Source organism: Ixodes scapularis, unplaced genomic scaffold, assembly GCF_016920785.2.
Source record: "Ixodes scapularis isolate PalLabHiFi unplaced genomic scaffold, ASM1692078v2 PGA_scaffold11__112_contigs__length_91849675, whole genome shotgun sequence".
NCBI classification, from domain to species: Eukaryota; Metazoa; Arthropoda; class Arachnida; order Ixodida; family Ixodidae; genus Ixodes; species Ixodes scapularis.
The window spans coordinates 21,694,457-21,712,058 of NW_024609837.1; the positions used below are offsets into that span (position 1 = coordinate 21,694,457).

The 17,602-nt window shown below is 42.4% G+C and overlaps 1 protein-coding gene across 1 annotated transcript in view; it reads left to right on the plus strand.

Moving 5' to 3' along the window:
• LOC8034316 (hemicentin-2) overlaps positions 1–17,602 on the plus strand; it is a 76,220-nt gene that overhangs the window by 20,375 nt on the left and 38,243 nt on the right. Inside the window, exons 7-8 of the mRNA XM_042289150.1 lie at positions 3,549–3,704; positions 16,001–16,129. Coding sequence (XP_042145084.1) covers positions 3,549–3,704; positions 16,001–16,129 — 285 coding nt within the window. The remainder of the gene's footprint in view (positions 1–3,548; positions 3,705–16,000; positions 16,130–17,602) is intronic.

The following is a 17,602-nucleotide window of genomic DNA, read 5'->3' on the forward strand; positions in this document are numbered from 1 at the left end:
ATTAAACGGAGTTTTAGTGGCGCCATCTATTCGAGGTCGACAAAACCGTCAGCTCTGTCTGCTACCGCGAACAGCCACCAGAAGCCGGAGGGGGACGGGGACAGAGCCGCACGGGGATGGCCGGACTCGGATGAGACTTTCCTCCTTTCCCCATATATTCGCGCTGCGCCAGCACGCGGTCACGCAGTAACGAGCGGATGAGTTCCCGCTGCTCACTGGTGGCTCTAGAGAGAGAGCTTCATCGGAACCCCGCACGACCCCCATCGACGTCACAGCGCACGTGACTCGGAAGGTGGTGAAGAAGTTGAGAGGTGCCGAAATCCGCAGTCTTTGTTCATTTTTAAAATAAAAACTAGGACATGCAGGCAAAGGCGGTTGTTTGTTTTTTACTTCAGAAAGGTCGAGACACCAACTCCCAAATTATTTAAGCAAAGCACTAACATTGTGGCACAGCGCTTTTAAGAACGTTGGACAAAGACAGCTTTCCGGCAGTGTTCTCGGATCCGCTAAAATTAAAACGGCTTTGTGTAAACGTTTATAAAGGAAGGAAAAATGGTCAGGTAAGCGAAATAAACTTCCGAACGAAAGATAAATCCGTCAAGTGCGAAGGGGTGTGGTGAACCATACACCGTTGACGTGTAAAAAGGTTTCTATCGGGCAAACCGGTAGATATATTAATAACATGCCCGCCCTGTGAACTCATCACCGGAGGGGGAGGGGGGGGGGGGGGGGCTGGCAATTCACTGTGATAGGTATGGCTGCAGTCCAATCTTCGAGAAAACGACGATGTTGTGTAGGCATAGAACAAAGTTTCGACAAGAAATTGTAGAGGCGTATTTTATTTCACGGTGCGAGGACGCAAGCTGTATCAGTGTGCCGTCTATAGCTTTATATTACAAGGAACTCGTGTTCCTCCGAGAATTCGACAAGTGTTAAAAATAGATGACGGTCTATGTTTGTGAATGTTTTGAGTATCGCAACAATATTCCGTATATTTCCAACAAAAAACAAACAGTTCTAAGTCAGCGCGCTTTGTCCGTGTGCATCTATTCGTCCATTTTCGCGCTTTTTTTAATTATCACAAGTGCAGAACCGTCTCGCCCAAGTTTCAACGATACTACAAAAAAGGTGTTTTATTTGTTTCGCCTTGATTCCTGAGCTTCCTACTTTTGACAACGATTCGGCCTGACGTAAGCGTCAAGCGTGCTCACGCCGTTAAAGCACGACGGAAAGCAACGATCCAGTAAATTTGTTTCCACTGTGTCCAAGACTACATATAGGTGGTGAAGTACAGAAATTAAACACGCACACACGTTGAATCTTTAGAATCAAAATATACAATGTTCAATCGCTTGCTTGAAGGACTTGCAAAATAAAAATTACCTGCGTCCTTATACATGAACGCGAACAAAAAAAATAAAACCAAAAGTGTATGTAGCTCACTAAAAAAATGGCATTCATCTTCGACGGCTCCGCTGGAGCACTGGCGCCATCGGGCGACTGAATTGTGAAGCTCGATCGCGAGAGCTTCGTGATATGGCTGCTAGGAAGCGCATTCGTCGAGCCTCCTATCGCTCCCCCCCATCTACTCCCATCGATCTGTTGACAGTTGCGCCATCTCTTAGGCACACCGAAAAGTGTTTCTCATCGTGTCGTGTTTCATAAACGCTCCACCAGGAGTCGTAGCTATGGAGAAATTTTTTAACATATGGAGCGCTTCAGGTTTCTTTTTTTTTTTTAGTTTTCGGTTTTATTTTGGGGACGCAATGTACTTATTGCATTAAATGTCTCTTATGTGACTTTAGATGCAGTTAACACTATGTTTAATTTTGTCGTCTTATCAAAACCAAACTCGCGCAAGCAAGAGTTCACGCAGCAGAGCGCACGTGCTATTTATATAAGAACGAAAATTAAATTATTGCAGCCTTTACCGCTTATTATTGAATTGCATGCATATTGAATACTCGTTTTTGTGCTTTCTTTACTTTAGGCTAGTAGAATTTTTTAACTAAAATATAAAGTCGAGATGTGAGCTTATTAAAGGAGTAAGACGATTGCAAAGCTACTTTCAGCGAACTTTTTTTTTGGTTCTTCCCCTTCTGAATATAAGTGGGCTTTCCCTCATGGAGACTATGTCCGCAGGAAAGCTAGCTTTTCCGACCGCAGCGTATTTTTGGTGCCCAGGTTCGCTTTCAAATTCCAATTGCAAAATATCAGTAAGAAAAAATGCTTTGAAGAGGAAAGTTTATTTCCGTTGGGATGGTGACTTCGCCTAGACTACGCTAAAAGAAGATATTTAGCGGTATATTAATTTTGACATTTGATTGGTAAGACCTGCGTAAAAAAGCTTCATTCGAGCGCACACACAAACCAATGTGTGTTCCGAATTTTTATCTTCTTTCCCTGGAATAAATCCTTGTGCAACATTCCCCATTTTGTAGGGTTCAACATTAGGTTAGAGCACATCAACAAATTAATGAGCAAATATAAAATACTTTTTGGGACTCCTATAATATCTGGTTTGTTCCTTCTTTTTCATGTTGGTAATCTTGAATGAAGGGGCTGTTTTTTGTGCAAAAAATACGAAGCATATTTACACTAGCAGAAACTCCCAAAGTATTGTCAGCCAATAATATTGTTTTGTACAGACCCACCCTGCACATCATTATAAACAATCTGAGAGGTGTACAAGTGTGAACATTTTTATTTTATATTGTCCCAAGTATTTATATAGTAATGGTCAGTGCCCGTTAAAGCATGTAATCTGTTTTATGGGCCGTACAGTTGGATATGCGCGTAAACGCAATATTGTCGGTCATTTGAAGTGAAGAGTGAAATTTTTGACTGCTGACAACACCATTCTTGCATTGATAATCGCCGTTTAATAAAAAAACTTCAAATATAAAAAATAAAAAAAGGAAGTCAGCCGCGAGTTTTTGTGCAGTCTTAGTCCGCTCCAAATATTTAAACAGAAAAATGTTTAATAATTAGTTTTGTCTTTACCCTTAAATCGCCTTTCTGGCTCGGCAAAAAAAAAAAAGAAATAATAAAGCCGCCGATACGGTTAGTTGTGTTCCAGCTCCGCACTGCCTGCCCCTCAAAGCCGTCCGCTTGAAATCTGTGAGGTGGAATCTATGTCACTATAAAGTGAAACTTCAAGGTGTCGTAAGCCAATGACCACTGAGACACAAGGTCCTACGTAACAATACAGTAAAACAAATTCATAGTCTGAACCCTGAAACAAAAAGAAAGCTAAATATTGGACAAGACGGCACGAAGTCTCGTTAATATTAACGTTTGTGTCGTATTGCCCGTTATTTATGTTTTTCTTGTTTCAGGAAATATATTATGATGCCTCTTAAACACCTCCTCTCTACACTTTCTCTCCCTGGAGTCAAGATATCGGTTTGGTGACTGTAATTCAAACCTAGAACTTAAGCTTTTAGGATGAGGTTAATTGAGCTTATACCAGTCACCACTTACCGTATAAAAAATTGTACATTAGTTTGTGGCTTCCACACGTTATTTCCCTTTTCTCGCGTGTGCAGTGGCTCCCTACTTCGTGGACGCCTTCACAGCACGCAACTTGACGGCCCGGGAGAACAGCAACGTGAGCTTTCGGTGCGAGGCCAGCGGAAATCCCGAACCCAAGATTACGTGGAGGAGGGAGGACGGACAGTCCTTTCGCCTTGGAGACCAAAAAGGTGAATAAAAGAAGAAGGTGACGCCACGAGTGAGATGGTGACGACGTTTCTGAACATAAAGTCATGAAAAAGGAAGAAATAGGTTTAAATGAAGAAAGGAACCAAGCGCTGGTGGTCTCGTCATGTTTTGCGTGTTCCTTTCCCTCCCTTTTCTTCTGATTTAGTAATATGCATATTTATGCGGAGAATCTTTCTCTCGTGTCACGTGCCACTGTCTGATTCCCTGAGCTCTGTCTCATCCGGTAGCCGGCAGTGGCGACACACGAAAAGTAGGTTTCCGGACGAACTCGCCAAACTGCGGATATTCCGAACACAGAGAGCCGCCTCGGGCGCCTGTTCTTATGAGATTAGACAGCAAGCCTATCGTTTGTGTCATTGCGCTGCAACTGACAATCTGATATCGGCATGCATATATTTGTGGATATAAGATTAAGTCATATATATATATGTGTGAAAAAAAAAAATCACTTGCGTCTTTAATACTGAAGGCGGATGAGGGCAAGCTGAGATTAAGTTTACATAATATATAATCGTATTTTCTCGCGCAGCTTTGAACTTCGACCTCTCCATTTAAAGTAAGACACTAACAGATGCCATGTTTGGTGGATTCTTCCAGGTTCAGCTCTCTAAGTTCGCTTTTGAGCGTTTCTTTAAACATTTCTGTGTTTTTGAACGTAAACACTATGGAATCGAGGCCCATACAAAAGTTGACATCAAGTTAGCTTAAGTTGCGAGACATAGAACATTATCAAGGTCAGAGCAAATATAGAATTTATTAAATGCAAAATTAGTAATCATGCGTTTATATGAAGAAGCGGAATTTTTAACGCAATAGAATGCTTTAGAAATATTGCCTGTGAACTTAACAATAAGCACAAAAATTAACGGCCTTTTTGTACTTCTGACAAGCACATGTAGACGGACTTTAAATATATACTTAACGCTAAAGAGCTCCATCCCTGTGAGTTTGTTAATTAGCCAGTAAACCAAACTTAACTTCCCACAGGAAGCCTGTTATTTTGCTAACATAGCTGGCAAGTATGCTACGTAAAATATACCTTGACCAACTAATACACAACGTCATATGACGAATTGTTCGTGATTTTGAGGCTAGATAACATTCCAAAATTGTTCAATATTAAAATATGTTATCCTCAAACGATGCGTACGCGAGCGCTGCTTACCAATACACAATAAATATAGGTTAGATTTGTGCAGAAAAAAATATATATTTGTTTTTTATTGTTGCATTGTAGTACGCGCGATAGGCAGAAACCTATAAAAAGAAAGAAACCGGATCGCGGCTTTAGAAAAAGTCGACAAGTATTTTGATATGCATATAAGATTATATATAAAAAAAGCTTATACAATATCTGAAAACGTTTTCAAATTTGTTTTACAAAAACGAAAGTGCACGTAGTCACATTAAACTGATTTGACCTACTCTTTTTCTAGCCGATATATATTTAAAGATGAGGCTATGGACTTGACGCTAATATAATTTTTGAAATCTAAGTTTTTTTTTTAAGTTTTTACATTACCGTCAAAATGCGTTAAAATAGCAATTATCTAGGTGAAAAGATATTTTTTACTTGAATTTTGGCATCTTCTTGTTTCACGAATATATATATATATATATATATATATATATATATATATATATATATATATATATAAAACTCTGCCAGGTTGTATCTATTTCAGACCCCCTTTTCATTCTATTTATCACATTAAAATATCTTGCGAAAGGCAGAAAAAAAAAGAAAATGAGAGTGCATAATGCCCCCGTTTGAAGCGAACCAAAAGAAACTAGCTTTGCTGCTTCGGCGCAGCCAGCACTGACTGGTTTTATCAGAAGGAGCGTTACGTTTCACCCGTGCTAAATTTTCGTGCGCGCCTTGCCACTTTTTTATTTTTATTTTTTGAGCGCACCCATAATCAAATTGAGAAGCGCCTTTTGTTACCAATACATTTGAACCGCATGTTTCTTTTTGGCTGTTGCCATTTTGGTATTGCTTTACTGTCGGTTTGTGCTTTGTCGCAGATATCGCGTTCCACAGCGCCTCCATGGCAAACTTTCAGACGTCTGCCAGATGCCCGAATTAGGAAAAGAAAACTGGCACGCGAAGACCGGTAATGGAAAATCAACTTAAAATAGGAGTAAGAAAACCCAAATTGTGAAACCGAGATACACATATATATATAGGTATGTATATATCCTTTTAGTGTTGAATTTTGTTTTGTACTTTATTTTTACGGTGTATTAGTTCTCTTTGCCGCACGCTGGGGGCGCCCTCTTGCCCGCGATAATTGATACCGATGGCCATTGGGTTGATAGGCAGGCGTCTGTTTCCCAGCAACGTGCCGCGCGACGCTTCAAAATGGTATCTGTTGTTTCTTTCTTCTTTTTTCTAACAGCCTTATTTTCTTTTTCTGAACTCTGTTTGACGGAAATTACGGCGGTTTGTTTGGGGGGCTTTTTTAATATAAAATACCTCCCTCAAAAATCAGGCTGAATAAGTAATTAAGAATACGTCGCCCTGAAAAACGTAAACGATGTTTTTTAATTTGATGATTTGTGGCTGGAGTGAGCAAATGAAGTCGTTGTTTCTTGGCGTAAACGCAGTTTGATATTCTGGATTCTTCCTATAAGCGCAGAAAATGTGCAGTAGGATACCCTTACATTTATAGTGCTTACCTTTATTTTTTTTTTGTCTGGAATGTTGTCGCACGCGATACAAAAATTTCGCATAATGGAAATCACTTTTTCATGAATCGACTTGAATAGTGATTTGATATCAATTTAAATCTAGCGTTAGACCCAAATAGCCGACAAAATCTTTGAAGTATAAATAAATAAATAAATAAATATATATTCATATAAGATGAATAACATTGCATTTTCTCAAAATGTCTTCGACGAGTTGTGATAAAAACCCGTTCCTCGATCACTGAGTAGTTCTTGAGGCGAGCCGTGACAAAGTATAATATTGTTTAAGAGAAAGTTTGCAACTTCGTGAGAACCTGCGGTGGGCAGGGCAGCAGTTTCGGTGTAACGCGTCAGATGGTCAATTGCGACGACAACCCCACGGTTTCCCTCAGATGATTTTGGTAGAGGGCCATACAGATCGATTCCGACTCGTTCGAATGGCTTGTCGGGCCAAGGTATCGGTTGGAGCAAACCCGGCGGACTCTGAGGTGTTTTTTTGTTTTTGTTGGCACAATAAGCAGGAACTGACATATGTTTGCACAAAGGGACACATGCCGGGCCAGTAATATCGGCCACGTAAACGATTACAAGTCTTAGAGACCCCGTGATGTGCCGACGTTGGGTCGTTATGGAGGCACTGTAGCAGCTCGGAGCGAAGCTGCCGTGGCACTACTAACAATCGTCGCTGACCGTCTGCTGAATAGTTACGATGAAACAAGAGGCTATCTCGGACAGAAAAATGCCGTGCTCGTTTGGAGAACTTGAGGTTGTTGGAGATAGGAAGACCTGTAATATGTTGCACCAGGGTCTGGGTGCAGGCGTCTTGGAGCTGGTGTTGTGCCACAGCATCCAGAGAGAGAGAGCAGCGAGTGTAATCGGATCTTCGTCCCCGTCAGGAGCAATCGTTGGCAAAGGGCAACGTGAGAGGCCGTCAGCATCTTGATGTTTGCGTCCCGACCTATAAGTGACGGAGGAGTTGTACTCCTAGAGGCGAAGAGCCCAACGTTTCAAACGTCCCGAGACGTCTTTCAACGACGTTAACCGACAGAGAGCGTGGTGATCTGTGATAACACTAAAATGGCGTCCGTACAGGTATGGTCGAAACTTATAAATAGCCTAGATAATAGCCAAGCATTCTTTTTCGGTTGTAGTGAAATTACGTTCGCACTTTGCCAGGGTGCGACTGGCGTATGCCACAACTCTCTTGGGTCAGGGTGGTTCGCGTTGTATTAGGACTGCGCCTAGTCCATAGCCGCTGGCGTCTGTATGGATCTCTGTACGAAGTGAGGGGTCAAAGTGGCATAAAATCGGATCGCCCGTCAAGAGAGCTGTTAGCTGATTGAAGGCAGACTGGCATTCTGGAGACCAATAAAAAGGCTTGGTTGTATCAAGTAAGACGTGTAAGGGGGCAACGATCGTTGCGAATTCTTGGACAAATCGGCGAAAATAGGAGGAAAGCCCCAAAAAGCTACGACGTTGTTTAGCTGTATTTGGGATGGAAAATTCTGCAACTGCTCGAATTTTGTGAGGATCGGGTTGGACACCTTCCTTCGATACTACATGTCCGAGAACTCGAATTTATTTTGTCGCAAAATGGCACTTCTTGTTGTTCCGTTTCAAATTGGCGTTTGCAATACACGATGGAACAGTGGCCCTCGTTCGAGATGTTTTTCAAACGTCGGTGCAAAAATGACAATGTCGTCAAGATAGCAAAGGCAGATTTGCTACTTCAGATCCATCAAGTGAAGCGAAGAAGAATACCGAGACAAGTGGTGTTACTGAAGACACTGATACGGGTCAGATTTTTATTAGACTCGCGCGATCGTCGTTCTTCTTTCTGGATTCCAGACTTGTCGTCTTCTTCGCTACACTAGTTATATATATATATATATATATATATATAGAGAGAGAGAGAGAGAGAGATTGTAGACCACTTTATTAAAAGCGGTCTATGTGAAGATACCAAACATATTGAACTTTTTTTATCTCTATCTGCTTTTAACCTTTATGGTTAGTGGAGAAAGCACGAGACGTGAATAAGCTTTGACTCAACACGACTTGTTTTTGTTTTTTTTGGCAAAAGATTCGAATTCTGAAACGACAGTTGGTCACTTCTGAAAAAAAGAAAAAAAAAGATACCAGAAAAAAGATGGGATACTACTTTGCAAGTCCATCGGTGACATGCGGGACCCTTGTCACCTAAAGAAGAACTCACATAACGCAAATAAGCTTGTCTCTATCGACAGTCACGAACCAGAAAAAAAAAAAAAGAGGCGCAAAATTTTTGGAGCGTTACGAAGCAGTCGCGGACACACGTTTTCCCCTAAGCAAACCAAAACGAACAATAGAGAAACGAGTCTTTTCTAAGTGAACGGCCAAACAATAATGAAAAGATTGGAAGGCCAGTGGGCGACTAGGAAATAAAGAAAAAAAGTGATGGGAGGACGCGCACAGAAAGCCCAAGTGAAAAGAGAAAGGGAGGGTGGATGATGGCGAGGCGTTGACGAGGCAAAAATGAAAAAGAACGTGTCCATCATGCCTTCATTTTATTGGATTTCTGCCGGACGGCTCGAGTGAACCAGTCGCACGGAAGCGTTAGAGCACATTTCGCCCATATTTCTTCTTTCTGTTTGCTTGGTTGGCGCAGTTCCGAACCGGTAGCCATTTTTTTCTTTCCTTCGTTGGCCGCCTACTCTTAGATTTGCGAAATATGTCCGTACGCTTCTGTCTCTTTTTCTCTGGAGGTTCGTTTCTACTTTAGCTGTTGGATTGCGTCTGCTGTTGTTTCGTTCGCGCGGCTTCATTAGCACGTGTGTCGCAAATGGCCTGCGTCCCACATTCCGCGACTCTCCCACTTTCTGGATATTGCCAGAATGACTTTATTGTCTCGTATAGGAACGTGGACGGCGTCGATTGGGCCCGGAGTCACTCGAGTGCGGAAGCCACGCTAGCGTCCAAGTTTCTACTATCGCCGAAAGCTCCATGGCTGATATGGGCTCGTTCCCGTCGCGTGCTTGCTCACGTTTTGAATTTTCCTGTTAGCTGGTAAGCTGATAGGAACTACGAACAACGAATCACAGAGTGAAAAGTACGAACATTATAAGCGACGTCATGAGTTGTTTTGTTGTTTTTTCAGTTGTTATTGATTATAGACGAGTAGCTCTCACGTTTTGTGCAGCGGCTCTGACTAGAAAAATTCGAATATTTTTTCATCGCCTGTTTCTTAAAGTTAACGTTGCGTCCTTTCAAAAAACGCTCTGTTTTTTCTCGTGGGCAGACGCTGAGAAACGCTGACAGACCCTACTTTACAACGTGAAGCGGCGTCTAGCTCACGCTAGGACGCCGCTTCACGTCAGCGTCGAAGTGTCGAGTCTCTCGCGGACACTCGCGAAGGCGACTTTGTTGAGGCGCGTCTCGTGGACACTGCAGCGTTCCCTGGCGTACGAAAACCGGCCTATACGGAACGCAAGTTCGCCTGCTTCTTGCACAGGGGTTCCGATGATATCAAAACGCCGAGCTCTTATTGGATGATTGAAAAACTATAGTGGGTATACCTGAATGCCAGATGCCTCGAAGTCTACCTTCTATTGTTTCAATCAGTGCTTGGCGTCTATTTGACGTCACCGCAACTCCAACGTGAGAAGCAGATGACTTGCTTGACCGCTTCTGGCGCAGGACGTTTCGCTAATTTTTCGGTAATGCTTCACCGACTCTGCGGGTATAGTGCCAGGTAATCATATAGCAGGTTGCGGTGTTTAACTTCCTCGACTGTCCATGCGTCGAAGATTACATGAAGTTGCAACAAAATTCGTCGTAAGATACAAATAGTTTTGCTGAATGTTTTCGCGATACTGGCGGTTTGTTGCAGAAATACTGGCGTAAGCGTCGAGCGGTCGCTGGTCGGGCTGTCGCCATGGCATCTTAACCATCAGCTGCAAGAGGTTTTGTTGACAAAGTCACTCCTGTTGACTTCATAAAAATGTGCGTTAATATTTTTTTTTCTTCTGCTTAACGCTTCCGAGAAACATAATATGAAGAGCGTGTGCGCTTACCGAATAAATAACACAACAGTGATGCTGCCTGATCAATACATTCGAGCCTTTTTCTTTTTTCCGGGACAAAACATTTCCGCTTCATTCTCAGCAAAGTGTACCCCCAGAGGCGAAGGGAAGGGGGGAGATGACTCCCGAAAATTAAGACTTTTTTCTCCCGCTAGCTTTCCTCTTCAACTTTTCTTTCGAGTATCGAAAACGCTCGAACGAATATTGGCAGATGGTTATCTCGCAGCTCCAGGATATTTTTTGAAGTCTTCCCTGCGCAAGAAAGTGAAAGAATGAACTTAAGTAAGAGAAAAAAAAAGTAAATGTATACAGATTCCAGAACCACAGGGCGAGCAGACGAGGATTTAGTTTAACGTCAGTCGATACTGTCTTCACTTAATTTCACATGCGGCGTATTGTCACAGCCCTAAAATTTGGCTCTGACTCTATAACACGTGCTAGTAGAACGTACTGACCTAAAAGTTGCGCATGATAGAATACTCTCCTACTTTTTATTTAGAGCGCAGATATTATTAGGCGGCCGTATGCGTGTTTCATGGTTTCGGCGTAGGCGTCGGCGTAACCGCGCTACATTTTCCAGGGAAATTGACGTCACGTGACTCAACACCAATTCATTTCCCCACTAAATTTAGCGGGGAAACTGAATTGGTGCATGAGTGGAGAGGAGGGGATGGAGGAAAAGAAGGAGGAGGGTAGGAGGAGAGGGTACGCAGGATGAGGGGGGGGCACACAGTCCCCTCCGTACCCTCTCCTTCTCCTCCTCAAAACCTGCGCTCTAATTTAACATTACATAAACTTGTAGACGTCTTTCATTTTTTTTTTGCTTAGTCTCCGATTTTGACGTCTTATAATATTATACCTTTCTTTTCTATGCTATCGAGCAATCAAATAATTATCGATTCGAAATATTTGCTGGTTGGCGTTAAATTTACAATGCACGGTCATTGTTACACTAAATACCACCACTCTTTGTGGAGAGTGTATTCCTCCGAAATCCTGGCAACATTATTTTAACACTTCATTTCGGTTTACTTATTTTACTTTATTCATACCTTCCCATTGCGTTACAGATAACAGGAGGTAAGCGTTATTTATATACACGTCAAAGTGAAAACTCAGAGAGCTCGGGTACTATTCATTGAAATAAATTTTAACAAAATAATAGTAATGTTGCAGATAGAAACCATTTGTGTTCTTTATGAATATTTACATTAAATAAGAAAGTACTTGACCAGCCGACATATCTAACTCATTGAAACCTGGAGAGAATCACCAATATATATATAAAATGTGACGGTTGGATAATTACCAACAAAACTAAACATGCATAACTTAAAACTAAATCTAACCACTAGCTCACAAATGACCAATTTGACATGCCTAAACAAAATGTTGGGATTCGATGAAATGAAAAAGCGCTTGTCGCTTTATAACTTTTTTATCTTCTGATGAACGAAGGAGAATGGAGAAGGGTCTAACAATAGAAGGAAATAGTATTGGCCGGGTTTTAGTGTGTTCGACTTTGGATACTGATAATTGTATTATTTTCGTCATACAACTTTTCTTGCGCTCTTTTTTTTATTTCATTTTTTTTTTGTGTCTTGTGTTTGCTGAGGTCAGGGCGGATAAAAGAGAGAAGTGGGGTGTCTTATTGGATAAGGATTATTCATTTTTATTTTAGATTGAGCTTTATCGTGAAGGCCGCGGGGTTGTTTCTGATCCAACAGTTTTGCTGTAACCAGAAACACAATTGTTTTCTATTCACAGATTAAAAGTGTCTTCCTTTTTATCAGCTTTGGATACTTCTTATGAAAACGTCCCTCCCAATGTGTGATGTTCCTTTTCGTTTTTTTCCCAAACTTTGTAACAAATGGTTGATGATGTGTAAAGTTTGACCAGATGCGTTGATATTTTTAGACTGAAATGTGAAAGAAAAACCACGACTGGAAATCTATTTACATTTAAAATCAATGTAACAATGGCAAATTTATAACGAAGAATAAACACGATACAGTGTCAAAGTTAAGTGTTTCTAAGATTTTTTTTTTGTTTTAGAATATAGCCGATTCTACTTAGTGCTCTTGTCACAATGTAATTTTGAGCCACATGTCACGAATCGTGTTATTCTACACTCAAACGGCAAGTGATTCTCTGACTCAGTGATTCTCTTTCCGTCTCAAAGGTTACTCACCATACCATGTCCACGTGCAAAAAAAGAGCGCCTTACAAATAAGATGCCTTTCCGGACAAAGCTGTTCGAGCCCGGCGGCTTCCAAGACATTTAGTTGAACGCTACTGCACATCACCTTCATCTTCATGATGCCTGTAATTTCACGCCCCTTTTGATTTGTATTCACTTTAAGCCCAAATCGCCGACAGCATTTCTCTCTTCGACAAAATCCTTCAACGCTATCCCCTACTCACCAACATGGAAGCAAACAAGTTCTCCCTATGGCATTTCTGGATGCCGGAGTTGATCCTGATGAAACACGGCGTACCTCGACAGAGCCCTTGCACGTCTCTAGAAATAAGGTCTGTGACGCTACATATAAAAAACATCCACTACAGTACATGTTGCCGCATTTATACTGCCTCCGATGGGATCCGTTTTATTTTTGTTTCGAAATAAACTTAATTTAGATACGTCGCCAGAAAGTCTCCTTCGGCCATGTCTACGTGCTCAAGCGACACAATCCCACCAGGGGTGTAACATGATGGTAGCGTGGGACGCGAATCTTCATGAAGCCTGCGTTGGCCCACGAGTCGCGTAGCAATATGAACCACCTCAGAAGACCCGCGCAAAGCCCCGCAAAACGTGGTCCGACTGTGAACGCGAAGAAAGCGACGAGGGGGAGGGTCAAGGACGGTGCGGGCCATGGCGTCTAGCATTGTGAAGGGATCCTAATGAAGACTAATGTCGTCGTTGATTGTGGGGTCAGCAGCATGACCGGTCGGCAGTAACTCTTTACGCTGAGCTCGTTTCCGGGTTGACACCGCAAGTTATATGGCCTCTAATGTTCGGTTACACACACTGCTTCTTTCTCACCATCCTGTCTGGAGTTTCCTTTTGTAGCGGGCGGATTTGTTGTTTTCGCGGGGGAACGATTCGTTGTGTGATTGAGTGGCCCGCAGACTTTGAGGACGTATCAAATGTACGCAGGCGTTCGAGCTTGCGTTCTAAATATTTTGTTCTTGTAACGAAACTATTGGACCCGCATTGAAAAGGAATGCAGAACTAGGAGGTGTGATGAAAAAGCTTCGGGTCTGATTTTGTAGCTTAAAAAGAGACGGCAGCGCAGTGATGCGCGCGCAGCAGTCGATGGGAAGGACATTGGTTTTTCGTTATACCAAAGGGCGTCGCTTTGTGAACATTTGGTGCTGCGCTACATGAGTGTTGGTGACCCCGTGCACGTGCACAATGGCGATTTTACCATGGACTTCAAACCAGAGCGGGAGCGAACATCAATTCCTCGTCAAACTCGACAAATTGAAAACAGAGACTTTTGAAATGATTTATGAGGGTTGTGTCAAAAAACTGTAGATTTGGCGAGGTGTTTTAAGTGGCACATGCACTTCAGGAATGGTAGAACATCGCTGGAAAACGAAGATTTGTGTAGCGACCTTTTCCGACCTCTCCTTGACTTCAGTGAGGTTCTGCCACTCTTGTGGCACGAGTGCAACTCTAAACACCTCGCACATCTGAGTGCTTCTTTACATAGGCCTTCTTAATAATTTCAGAGGTCTCTCTTTTCTATGTGCCGCGTTTGACATGAAATTTATGTTCGCTCTCGCTTTGGTTTACGTACAGTCTATGGAGGGATCGCCGTTATGCTCGTGCATGTGGTCAGACATACTCGTGTAGCGCAGTTCCTAATGTTCACAGAGCGACGCCTTTTGGTACAACGAGCCACGAAGGTCCTCTCCTTTGACCGCTGTGTGCACACTACTCTGCTGCCCTATCTTTTAACGCTAAAAAATCAGCCCCGAAACCTTTCGATCGCACCTCGTATAGGCTGTATGTGTACACACTGAGAAAAGGAAGTCAATGAGAGCGCGAGGAAACCAGAGCGCGGGCCTCTGACTGGAATGATTCGTGCGTAAGACGCGAGTCTAGCTGCCTTTGTACTCGCTGTTCGAACGCGTTCGAACGCGAACGCCGTGCACCGGACGCCAATGTTTGGCATTTCAACGCGTTAGAAAAGTATGTAGAGACAAAAAGCAGCTAGCCTCGCGTCGGCCCGCTCATCATTCCAGTCAGAGCTCTGCACTCAGGCGTCACCGCTCCCAATCACGTCCTCCTCTCCCTCAATCTCTACCCGCATAGTCACTGAGCAGGGGAGGAGCTACAGGGCGTCCCTTTCGAACGCCCTGTTTCTAGCAACGCGCTCAGGGTCTTTGGCTGTGCTGTTTCTGCACGTGAACGCTCCACGCTCGAGAGATGCCCGAGAGCTGTAAAGGGTAGAAAGCCCGCTATGGAGGTTCTAAAACTGAGCCTCCTCTTTTCCGTTATCATCCTGTACGTGACTAGAGGTCTCGTTCCTAATTTATTGGTAACGTAGTAAATGAGCTGCATTAACTCTTACGTATGTAAAAGAAGAAAGGGATGGGTTCATGTTTGAATGCACATTGAGCATGCGCAATAGCTTCGTTAGCCTAGATATTGACCACCCAGCTTGCGAAGTACATTGCGTTTCTAAACAATATGCATTTTTTTTTTTTTTGGCGTGCGAATACTGTGATGTCGGAAAGCGCAATCTTTACGTATTGTTAAGAAATGAAACGAGAAATTAGTTTAATAGAGTTTTTTATAAGAGTTCGATTTTTTTTTTGTCTACAGAGCGCCCTACATCGAAACACAAAACACCTCGAGGTGATAATAATTATTGACGGGATCACAAAAATATGAACCCGTATTCTTTGACATTCCCGTGTCGGTGTCACCACCTTTACAACATTGATGTACAAGCATTAAAAAGTGAAATTAGTGAGTTTTAGGAGAGTGTTTCGATACCTCAGATAACGATACCCGATGACAATGATGCGGCTCTTTGCTGGTTCAAGTGCGGCTTGCAGATTCCTCGTAAAAACACCCCCCCCCCCCCCTCCCCGGGCCTTTCTGCGTTTCACCTGAAAAAAAAAGAAAGGATTTCAGAATAAAGCACGGCTTGCGGTTTGGCAGCCTTGTACCCCCATACGTACAGTCGTACAGACTTGTGCCCCCATACGTACAGCCAAACTCTGAACAAAAGTTAAATTCGTCCAACCCCCCCCCCCCCCCCCCCCCCCGCGGCTCTTAGAAGTTTCGTGGTTTCGTTTGCGGCTCTTAAGCCTGGTCAGCCTGGCCGCCCCTGATCTATATCGTTATTCATTACCCCATCACATAAAAACGTACAAAATAAACTTTACACACAAAAAAAAACACGAAAGTCGGAAGTGCGTTGTCGAGGAATGCATCTCTGTCTCGATATGCGCCGACTTGTACAAAGGCGAGAGCTCGTCCCTGATTTCATTGGTGCGATTTCCAGTGTCCGTGTACCGTGGCCCGGAACTTCACTTCCCCAGGGTATCCCGGTCCCAGATGGGGGCGTACCTCTGCTTAGCCTCCAACGGTGTTCCACCTTCCATCAGCCGGCGCATTTTTCTAGAGGTCACGTGTAAGTACCCCCTATTTCAATACGCAATTAATTAGTCAATCACCAAGCAACCAACCAGTCGGCCACCGAATTAATTTTTCAATCAATCATTCACCGAGAAACCAATCAGTCATCCCATAAATACATCGCCAAACGACCAAGCAATCAGTGGTCCAATTTATTTATTGCCAAAGAATCAGTATGTCATAAACAAACTAACCAATTCGTCGCACCACCGATCAGCCACTCACTCAATATTTGAAATAATCAATAAAGCGACGTTTGTTTCCGATTGAATTTACAGACCGAGGGTGGCGATAAACACTGGTGTTATCTGCTGCCTGACAAGGCGCGCCTCCTCTACAAGTCTGTGGTGAAACTGGTACTAAAATTTATATATAAAAAAAATATTGCGGCAATATCGCACATATCCTCAACAATAAACCTTCATTAAAAAAGAAAAAAAAAACTCTATTACAACAAATTAGTAGACGACCTGTATTTCCAGGCTTCGTAAACGGGATGTTGTACAGTCGTAGCTAACCTATCAAACTTCAAAATGCGTTATATTTTTATTTTGACTATGAAATGATTGCTTAAACCGTGTAAGGCAGAAACAAATTATAAAAAATTTATACATTTTATAGTTTCCTAATATTTATATATTATACATATATGAATAGACATACACTCAAGTTTTCACCATTGGCTGACCAGAAAACCGCCTGGTGGCAATTAACCCGCGGCGATAGCATGCTTTGTTTGCCGTGTGTTTGAAACGTCAAGGGCATGATTTTGATTACTCCTGCGTGAATTACGTGCAGTGCAATGCGCAATTTTTATGTACAAGAGCAATACTCGACCTTGAAGGCGTACGCAGGCGATCGGACGCAAGAACGCGATATTTAATAGTAAAAAAGGAACAAACATAGCATGTAATCCTTACAAAAGCGAGATGTCCGGTGTCTTGGAAAAATCTCCGTTTCACTGCAAGAAGAAAGATGTTTGCCATCAACGTGCATGTATGATGCTCCAAGACTGTATCTAGATGGAGAGCACATAGACGTCTGAAAAAAAAAAATATGTAAATAAATATTTACATAAGCCTACCGTAAGCGTTAAGCTCCTTGTTAAAATGGCGTTAATAATAAAACCAAGAGATAAGTGTGCATGAAACTTTCCACTGCTTTAAATGTCTTACACGGTGAATAGCACTCCTTGATTTCGGTCAACCAATCTAGAAGAGATTATTGCTATATTTTGAAATTCGGTAGCAATACTGACGAGAAGGTTTTGATCCAGAAGATCCAATTTTAACCCCTCTGTAATTTTAATTTAAGAACAAAAAAAAAAAACCTTATTTATTTTTTGGCATAGTTTCTCGGTACAATGGGGGCTTAAAATCGTACTTATATACTTTGAAATCTTTCTTTTACCTTCATGCATTTTAAACATCTTAGAAAAATTCGATTGCAAGGGCTTGTGATCACGACT